This window comes from Azolla caroliniana, unplaced genomic scaffold, assembly GCF_043228905.1.
Source record: "Azolla caroliniana isolate FFs.n. ecotype wild unplaced genomic scaffold, voAzoCaro1.0.p SCAF_8, whole genome shotgun sequence".
Taxonomy (NCBI): Eukaryota; Viridiplantae; Streptophyta; class Polypodiopsida; order Salviniales; family Salviniaceae; genus Azolla; species Azolla caroliniana.
The window spans coordinates 3,751,852-3,761,897 of record NW_028230443.1 but is presented as its reverse complement, the minus strand read 5'-3'; the positions used below and the strand labels follow the sequence as shown (position 1 = coordinate 3,761,897).

Here is a 10,046-nt window from a genome sequence, read left to right as displayed (position 1 = left end):
TATAAAGGCATTATTATCATTCCATGTCTTCGGGATGTAGTTATGGAAATTGAAATTTAATGGCATTCGCAAGCCATATATATTATTGAAATACAATGTGCACAACCCTTTGATGAAAAGGTAACTTGGCAAAAAATGCATATATATTCCAAAAAATAAAACCATTCTACGACATGGTATCTCATTGAGTGTCCATCTAGCACAAAATTTAAGATTTAATGGTCAAACAACATAAATAATATTGTTCAAGGATCAATATAATACTCATTACAAGAGTATCAAGATAAGATATGTCCTATTAGAATCTCGGGGTGTCAATACCCAAATGTGGCCCATTATTTTGGCGTGAAGAATTTATGATACTCATGGTAGAAATGCAAACTAAAATGGGAAGAAGAAACACGAACTAAAGACAATTGGTGATTATCATCTTATTTAGTTGAATGTTATCATATGATATTCATGCTTGCTCACTCCCACAAGCTCGAGTGTGTTTCGAACATATACCATGGTCTCAAAGAGGGCATAAGCTAGAGATTGATGAATAAACTAAATTACAAATGGCCTTATTCCATAAGACACCCACAAGCATCTCCATGCATGGAAAGGAGTCATACTATAGTGGGTCACGCATGAGAAGTCATCAAGAATGACACATTGGATGACTTTATTACGTAGGTTTCATGTTACTCACTACATGTAGATCAAGACACCATTTTCATTCCCATCCTCTTAGTGCTTTCGACAACTCTTGGTATGTAGTTGAATATGACCTTGTGTAATATCCTATGTTGATCTCAACATGTGATAGTATATATTGCTTGTGCTAGAAAACTTTTAAATTTCTTGGATGTAACAAGAGTTTCGTTATCACTTACATTTTGTAATCAATCATTTCAATAATGTTATGTTAGGTTTATGAGGGTAAATTATAATATAAGCAAGAGGTTCTTAAATAATTATTTACTTTGAGCATGAAAATGTATGGCTACTAATCCATCATCAATGAAACTAAGTACTTACATTTTTACCATACTATAGATGTTTCCTTCAAAGCGAGGGAAGGCCAACATTTTCTGCGGTTTGTTTTGACAAGTATTATTATGCAATGCAATGGCAACTATACAAATGGACATTATCTCTAATACTCCCGAGAAATATTTGAAATTATGGCAACTATACATATGGACATTATCTCAAATGATTCCGAAAAATATTTGAAATTATAATTTTACACCATTCTTTTTTGATTTATGTCTTAGCATCTTCTTCATTGTTTGATACAGTTCGTTTGTTTATCAAGTATATCGAAACCAATGTGACAAATGCCCCAACAATTTGCATTGGACTCAATGTCTCATCCAATAGAAGGTACCTGCGAAGCAAATTAGGGCTTTTACATGGATGCCATTGAAATAATAAGCAACGCATGTGATGCTGACTTATAAACGATTGTGATATAATCAACCTTGTAAATTTTTGTTTGTTTACTTACCCGAACAATGCAGCAAACATTGGCGTGAGGAAAGTTAACGAACTGAGTTTTGTTAGACTTCCTGAGAATATATCAAACGGCTACTTTTCGTTAAGTATATCATATGGATTGATTGTAAAATAATAGAGAATTGAAGCATAGTTTAACAACGGATACAAAATGATCATTTAACCAAGAAAAACCACCTCTGATGGTATCTTAGAGAGTTTCCAACAGCAAAATTAAGAAGAGGGATTAAAGAAGAGACCTCTTGATGCATTGTAGAAGAAAACACCGTAGCTGATTGCACTGCCAAAAACTGAAACGTATACAAGGGCTAGCCAATCAGATGGTTCAAGATCTTGTATATGTCCAGTGAGAGCTGGATCATGTTGAATAATCGCTAATGCAAGTAGAGGTATTCCACCAACTACCATGTGCTGCAAAATGTTGGCCAAGTGTTCTAACTCAAATAAGTGTAAGTATCTCCCTCTCTCTCTCTCTTTTAACACAATGGGGATGTACAACTGGTGTCCTAAACACTAAAGAAAAAAAGAAAAGAACAGATTTCCAAGAGTTGGATCTGACATACGAATAAAATTAAGGGGCACTATGACGAATCCCTTCATATATTGGCTAATATCAGTTATACCCTTGATATTTCTACCATAATAGATTTTCTGGTCATGTCGATACGTTCCAAATATCGTCATTATCAATTAGTTTTATTGCTAGACAGCAGATTAATAACTGCAATGATACTAATCGATTAACCAATCCTCTTCACCTCACAATTTGTGAAGATCTTGTTGTTTAAGATATGAATATGGGTATTTTTTATATTGCAGTGGGTTCAAAACCTACCCATCCAGTTGCCATTACAGGATCAGCGAACTGACAAAGCCATCGAACCATTACTGTACCTACAGCCATACTTTGAGCAGCCAACAGCATCCACCACTCTCCACTATCCCAAATACTCCAACCATTCTTTGGAGTGGCAGCAGCACTCATTTCTTCGATGTGCCCTTTGAAAAACTCACCTAGTACTTGTGGTGGAACCTGGAAGAATAATTGGTAATGTCCACAAGTTAAAAATCAGCAGGAAGATGCAATATCTATGTTGATAATAGGGAAAGTAACTTTGGGAAAAACTGCGTTTAGAAAGAAGAAGTTTCCAATACCAACATTTTATTGCTGTGGATGGATATAATCCACACATATGCAATTCTTGTTAATTTGGCATAATCACTCAATGATTCCGAGATACTCCCAGCAATTAAATCTGGATTTACCAAAGTACATTTGCTCTTTGATTATAATCTGTGCATTTTCACATGATGAATAGAGTATTTGTCAAAAGATCAGAAAAGTCAACAATTGGATAAAATGGCCCGAGAATAGAGACAAGAAACCAAAGTAAAATTTCTGCCTAGAATACGCTGAAAACATGTCTAGACAAGTCCCTTTCCAAAAGTCTTGGAGACAAACAGTGCATTATAGCAAGCCAATCCTTCTAGCTGTGTTTCACATTAGAAACTCCTAAACCCTTGGTCAAACCTTAGTGGTTAAAACTTTAGACATTTAATACATAAAGCTCAAGCCTTAATCCAACATTGCGTTTGCTCAAGTTCTCTTATCCAGCCCAATTTCTACGCATGAGAATTTATAAACATAAGATAATTCTACGATTTTCTTATGCTAATACATCTGGAATGATGCCTCTAGCCATCTCTCATCAACGTATGGTTTATCTTTGTTTGCCATCTATGCAAATCAAAAGGCCTCTTTGATGCGCATCCAAGACAAAAATATGCCATCAGTCTCTTACTTTTAATGCAGTTGTCATGGGTGCTCTTGTAGCTCATTACGTTCATGCTGAAACAGTTTGAATGCTCCATGCATGCAAACCAAGAGCTTTCTTTGATGTGCACCCTAAAATGTGCAGCGTTTCAGAATAGTCAAAGAGCCATCCAAGACAGAAATATGCCTTCAGATAAGCATTAGTTCTGAAATTGTAAGAAACTCTTCTCATTGGTTTCCTTGTCTTACTTTTCATGCATTCATTATTGCTTTTGCAGGATCTTGCTTGAACAGGTAGAATGTTCTTGTACAATTCATTTCTGATATATCTCAACAACATTGAGAAAAATTCAACATTTTGAATTTGAATGAAGAAAGGACCGTCATAAAGGTTTACACTGTACATTGCAATATTGTTAAACAGGCAAGTTGTAAATACCTCCAACAAAAGGAGACCAATGACACCTGTTGCCAGCCCCAATACACCAAACACTCCTATGGTCTCTCCAAAGAAAATAGATGCTATTATAGCAACAGTCAATGGCTGGGAGTCAATAATTACCTGCAAATGAAGCCCAATAAATGACATTTGAAAAGTACTAAAAACCAAACTCCACGTTTAGAAAGAAACCCATGCAATAGCCCCCCAATCTAATTATGAGAAGAGAACTAATCTAATTCGAATGCACATCAATCATGGTACACAATCTAATCAAATTTCTGAAATATGAATGCAAATCAATGATCTGCTGGCACCAATGCAATTGAGTTATTATAATAATGTAAAGTTTAAACATCATGCAAAAAAACTTCTTCACATCACGTTTTCAAAATATAGAAAGGTTTTAACATTCTCACCTCTAAGAATAGTAGTAAGGACACATATTAAAGCAGTTAATTGATGGTCAAGTTTCTACATTACAAGAAACACACTTGACCAATTACCATGACTTGATTTGGCCACTAATAAACTGCAAATATTTTCTAGATTTTTTTCATTGAATGGCGATCATTTTCCACACTTCCATGATCAGCATTTCAGAAAGTAATCATATATAAGTTGAAATATCCAGATCTTACTTGGTCCTTAAGAATCAGATAAATCATTTCCATAAAATGTTCACCATCTTACTTACACTTCCAAGTCCAGCGCTTGTTCTCTTTAAACCTTCAGCCAAAAAACCCTGCAATTAAATTACCAGGAAAATAATGAGTTTTGAGTGTAAACAATATAGCTCGAATATTTTGACCACTTGAACATAAAAAACAGAAAGGAGACCTATCTTCAAATATGCCCGTGAATAGAAGATCGGTTTTATGCAAGATTTTGACACATTCAAAATGTAAAATATAACAAAAACTATATTCATACACTACAAATGGACAAAAGATGTACACTAGAATGAACAAACATTCTGTACTCTACAAGTTAACAGACACAGCAGTTCCTGCACCAATACCAGAAGCAGCTCCATTAAGTACCGTGCAACTACTCTATCAGAACTTTTGCAGAAGTTATGTAGACAGATGGACAAATAAAGGTCAAATATAATTCAGCATGGTGGGAATAACAATCCTTGAGCTCAAGTCCTAGTGACGTATACTTCCAGCAGATTTTTCCCCAATCACCAAACAACTGCCACAGATAATACATTGGTACCAGACGGCTTTGCACAGAATTCAGAAAGAGCAATTATGACCAAAACATAACTCCATGGACATGCCCACATCACAGAAGAGAACTAGCATCTTATGATGTTCTTGTTAACTCCTATACTTCAAGCTGTGTTGGGCCATGTAAGGAAAAAGACAACGGCAGGTTCTTTATTGAACTTCTCCTGGTACATTCATATCTTGGTGCAGAAACAATCAAGTGTCATCAAAGAATCCATGCAAGGAATAAGGAAACAATGGGAGGCTCTCCATCAAAGCTTTTATGTGGTAGGCCTACACTTTGGGGCTGAAACAACCCAGTGCACAACACAATGTTAAGAGTCTAATGTTCTATGAAGCTTTATCGCTTCAAATAATCTTCCAAAGTGCTCAAAATGGAAATCTTGATTGCCAATATGGACTGCTTTATTGCAAGCGCTTGATCATCCTACTAGTCCATGATGGATGTTGACATGGTAAATAAACAATTGGTGCTATGTCTATGCAAGAAGGGTGATTCCATCCACCCCCATTGCATGCTAACACGAACATGTTAAACAGGTCCTTTGGACATTCCTGGAAAAAAAATTCCCATAAAAGTATTTGAGCTTGATACTTCAGGTATTCTAAGCATTTTTAACATAAAGGTAGAATTCTTTTGAAATAGGTAGCCTACCCGTATTGTATACTAAGTACACTACAACTATGGTGGGCATCATCTCTAACCAATTAGGCTATACCCTTCCTATATGGGACTCCCATCAAATGTATCTTGCATCCACGATGCACCAGTTCTTTAATATCCCTATCATAGATTGACACATGCGTGATATTCGTGATATTCTCCATGCGCAATATTCTCTATATTCGAGAATATGAAATGGCCCTAAGAATATTAAAAAACCATTCGTTTTGTAAAATAGATATAAAATATTTATTTATTTATTTAAATAAATTTATTTTACCAAAAAAAGAACAATTATTCATTAATAAATTATAGTGTCAAGAGAGTTTATGAAACTTATTTTAATTAATCAATTTTTAAAAAACGAATATTTTTATATTTACTATACAAATATGATTAGTATAAACTTTGAATATATGATTAGTTTGAAGTACTATTTTTAATGTCAAAATAAAAATATCCATAAATTTTGAGGGAATAAAAAGTGAGAAATTAATGAGCTTTTATTTTATTTATTAAAAATAAAATAAATACTTATAATTTATAAGTTATACATTTATTATAAAAATTTAATAATGACAAATCCCCAAGTCTCTCTTTTATTATCCCTATTTATTGTTTAAGCTCCTTTTTTTTTATCCTAGAAAATTAAAAAAGACAAAGTTTTTTTTGTTTTTTTTAAAGTTAAACGAATACTTGTATTCGTTTGCATTCGAATGGGAAACCCGACGAATGCGAATATGTCAATCTATGATCCCTATTTATAGCATATTCCAGGCTAGTTTCTAGTATTAGATTACTTCAAATAGAGATCTTATCTCTTAGGCCTCTTTTGCACTTATATCATAGGAAATCATATGTAATCTTCAAGAAGGATCTTGTGGCCTTATCCTTTTCATGCTGTAACTTCTTTTACTGTCCCACATTTCATATGATATGTATGATTTATCACTTATTATGATACATAACCAGGAATAAAGATAAACTTTCTAGGATATGACATTCGATAACAGATCTAAATTCCTAATGATCAAATTTCAGTAGAGTGGTCAGTACCTGGAAGCATGTGGCATCCACAAGAGCAAATAGTGTGATTGCAAACCATGCATTAAGGCCCGAAGGTTGTTTCCGATTCTGGAATTTTGCAAACGCAATCAAAAGAAACCCTGAAGGAATGAGCCGAGTGGAAGCAACAAAAAGAGGTCCCGCTTTAGGCAAGACTCCCTTCATTGCCACCATTGCAGTGCCCCAAAAGAAGAAAGGTGAGATCAGAACCACATTTTCCCATGCTTCATTCAACCATATAAACAGAACAGATGACGAAGATGATGATGTTATGTCCTTCCCCAGACCATTCAATAGAGACACAGACTCCAACTCCGACTCCGACTCTGTAGAAATCTCCAATACGGCAGTCGGAACAGACTTACTGACAGTGTTTGCATCAACAACATTGTTATCTGTGCTCTCAACAATCACACATTCCACATCTGTTCCCATCCCGATGCATTCAATAGACTTTTGATCTGAGACTAATGGTAACATTTTATCTGAGGCAGGAGACAATCTTTTCACTCCCATGGACATACGGTCAACATTTCTTGCATCAACATCAACATCAACATCAACACCATCAACAATAACATCTCTGTTGCTGCGAATAGCTACGCATTCTACATCTGAGCCAGTTCCAAAGCATTGAAGCGACGAAGCTTCATCCTCATCCAGATTCACATTAAATTCCTCCGAAGGAGAAGGGGCAGGAGCAGCGTCTAGACTATCAGCGCCAGATCTTTCGGCTCGGGGAAGGAACTTGGTCTTTGGGAAATGGTCGGAGGTCAACGGATGAAGACAAAGGTGCCATGGAATGGGACCTAGTTTCTGGCATTTGGGGCGAGAGGAGAGGGGGGGAAGGGAGCAGAAAAGCGTGTGGTGGGGCAGGAGGTGGGCAGGGTGGGGCGAAGGAAGGGGGATGAGGGTTGAGAGGGCACCGCCATAGCCGGGGGGGGGGGCCATGTCCTGCTGGAGCAGCAGGAGCTGCAGGAAGCTTCCCCTTCCTCTGTTCTCAACTAAAAAAACATAACCAAAAACCAAATCAGAAAATGAATGAAATGAAAGAAGAAGAACAGAAGTAAAACAACAAAAAACAGAGCAAATTTACTACATACTTACTCACTCTTTCAAACAAGAAGAAGAAGAAGAAGAATAAGAAAGAAAGAAAATAGAGTAATTTTTTTTTTTTTGTCTAGATTTGATGCCTCTCCCCGGACACCATCCCCGACTCGCGTAGCCCACAATCGGCAATGGTTCAGTTTGAACCGAACCAATGTGAAACCACCGCAGCTTAACGGCTTAAACAGTTCGGTTCGGGTTCAGATTATTGTAAACGGTTCGGTTCGGGTTGAGCCTTTATCGGTTTAATGGTTTGAAACCAGGTTTTAAAATGTTTAAGTTTGAAACATTGAAATTTTTAAAATTAAAATGTGAAATTTGAATTTTGATCTATAACTTGAAAACCAAAACTGAACTGCGAAACCGTAGTTTTAATGGTTTAAAGGTTTGAAAGTCTCTTTGTAAAACCTTTTGGTTTGAGTTTGAATTTTTTTGTAATGGTTCGGTTTAAATGATTTCGTGGTTCGGTTCGGTTTAAGTTTCAAATTTTTTAAAACGGTTTGTGTTTTACACTCTCGAATTGGCCCGAACTGAATTGAACCATTGCCAATTGTTACTCGTATCGAATGTCCGGCCTCTCGGACATCTCTCGAACACCTTAGAGGGAGAACATTGCCACACCCGCATCTCCGAGCACACCCAATTCTTGTAGTAGCTCCCAACTACCAACCTCTCCTAGGAAGACCTAGACAGGAAGGAAGGGCAAAGCATGTGTCACATGTCCCTCTTGACACTCGAGCCTTGTAGCTAACGTAGGTTTTAGACCTCTTGCCCAGTGCCTCAGAATGGAGGGAACAACGGAATATTGATCGAGACTTTCGAGCCTTTTAAACCTTTCCTTCATCTTTCCAAAATGACAAGAACGCAAACTCATTTCCTCAAAAATCCTCAGGATCTGTGGCTTGTTTGGCATCCTTGTTTGGTCACTGGATCATGTTAGGAGATGTGTATTATTCCCCAATACAGGCCCATGCGCCCTCTTGTTAGATGCCTTTGTCTCCGAACTTTATACTCATGAGTGCTTGAACATATTGAATCACCATTGTCAGCACAGAGAAACGACAAAAATAAGTTTCTTGTACAATTCACCAATTATATGTTTGCATGACACTCCATAATGTGGAATATTTCTTCTTCTTGTTGAAAACTTTTGGAACGTGCTTGATAGAGCACATTCTTTGATGATATATATGATCACTTCTCACTCTTGTTCCCATGGACTAAGCTCTTAATCCCAACTGTTGCGAATATTGATCAAATTGCTCACAAACAATTCCCTTTCTATTATGTTCCTAGATATTCTTTACAATTCCCATATAATTTAGATTTATGACCTAGAAACTTTGATTGACTACCAAAGAAAATGTTTACATTTTTTTCAAGTCTATTATCCTTCAATCTTGGACCCAAGATCAATGCCATCTATATTTGGGGCCCACAATTGAGCACATGCAAATATTAATGAAGTAAAGCTTTTAAAAACAAAATTCCTTCTCTCAAAACTAAAAGGTTGCGTAATAGATATTTCTTGAAAAGATATCTATTTGCTTAGTTTCAATGGGGCTTTCCCCCCCACTCTCCATTATCCAATTATTCATGGAACTACTTATCCAAATGGTTGGACTATTCTCTCTATTGATTGACCTTCACATCTTGTGCCTTCATCTCTCGTTCAATGAAATCAAGGCCAAAATGAACACACCATTAAGTAAAGTCACAAGGCATTTAGTGCATGAAAATGCTCAAGATTGACATTGGTCACAATGCGAATGAGATTATAAGAGAACCAAAACATAGCTTAACTCCTAAAGCCTTGTGGATTGGTGGGCCCTAATGCCTTGGGATGCTTGGTCTCCTATAAGATTTGAGGCAAGGTCCAATATAGAGAACTAATGATGTACTTATTGAGTACTTTGGCAAGAGGACCTCAATGTGATGACCCAATATATAAACAAGCCTTACACTACAAAAGAGCTTATGAACCAAGTGAAATCCTCCTTTTAAGGGTCCTTTTGCCTATTCACCATAAAGAACACATGAGACATCTCAATTAGCAGATGACACCATTTCTCCAGAACTAGTATTAGAGTAACATCCTTCCCCTAAAGCAACTATGTAGATGTCAACCCAATGCTTCTTTACACTGAAATCCATCGCTGAACAATCACTATCCACACATGAATCCATGTCTCCATTACAAGTTTTTGGCTTAAATAAATTAAGATTTTAAATTAAAAAAATTCAAGTCTCTAACTTATA

General features: G+C 36.3%; 1 protein-coding gene across 1 annotated transcript; it reads right to left on the bottom strand.

The window, feature by feature from the left end:
- Window positions 1–1,128: 1,128 nt before the first annotated feature.
- LOC147860829 (nodulin MtN21 /EamA-like transporter family protein) lies at window positions 1,129–9,974 on the bottom strand. Its single transcript, XM_087323876.1, has 9 exons — window positions 9,852–9,974; window positions 9,689–9,803; window positions 6,672–7,684; window positions 4,414–4,461; window positions 3,717–3,839; window positions 2,339–2,536; window positions 1,743–1,914; window positions 1,496–1,556; window positions 1,129–1,375 (listed from the first exon to the last, which is right to left on the bottom strand). Exons 1-9 carry the CDS (start codon window positions 9,972–9,974, stop codon window positions 1,252–1,254), a joined length of 1,977 nt encoding a protein of 658 aa, XP_087180002.1. The 3' UTR covers window positions 1,129–1,251.
- Between the last annotated feature and the right edge of the window lie 72 nt (window positions 9,975–10,046).

Coding starts and splice junctions, on each gene's coding strand:
- LOC147860829 (XM_087323876.1), bottom strand. CDS start 9,974: ATGGATTCATGTGTGGATAGTGATTGTTCAGCGATGGATTTCAGTGTA. Junction 2,537..3,716: donor TTGGTCTCCTTTTGTTGGAG/GTATTTACAACT, acceptor TTATTCTTCCAG/GTTCCACCACAAGTACTAGG. Junction 1,557..1,742: donor CTTCTACAATGCATCAAGAG/GTCTCTTCTTTA, acceptor ATATATTCTCAG/GAAGTCTAACAAAACTCAGT.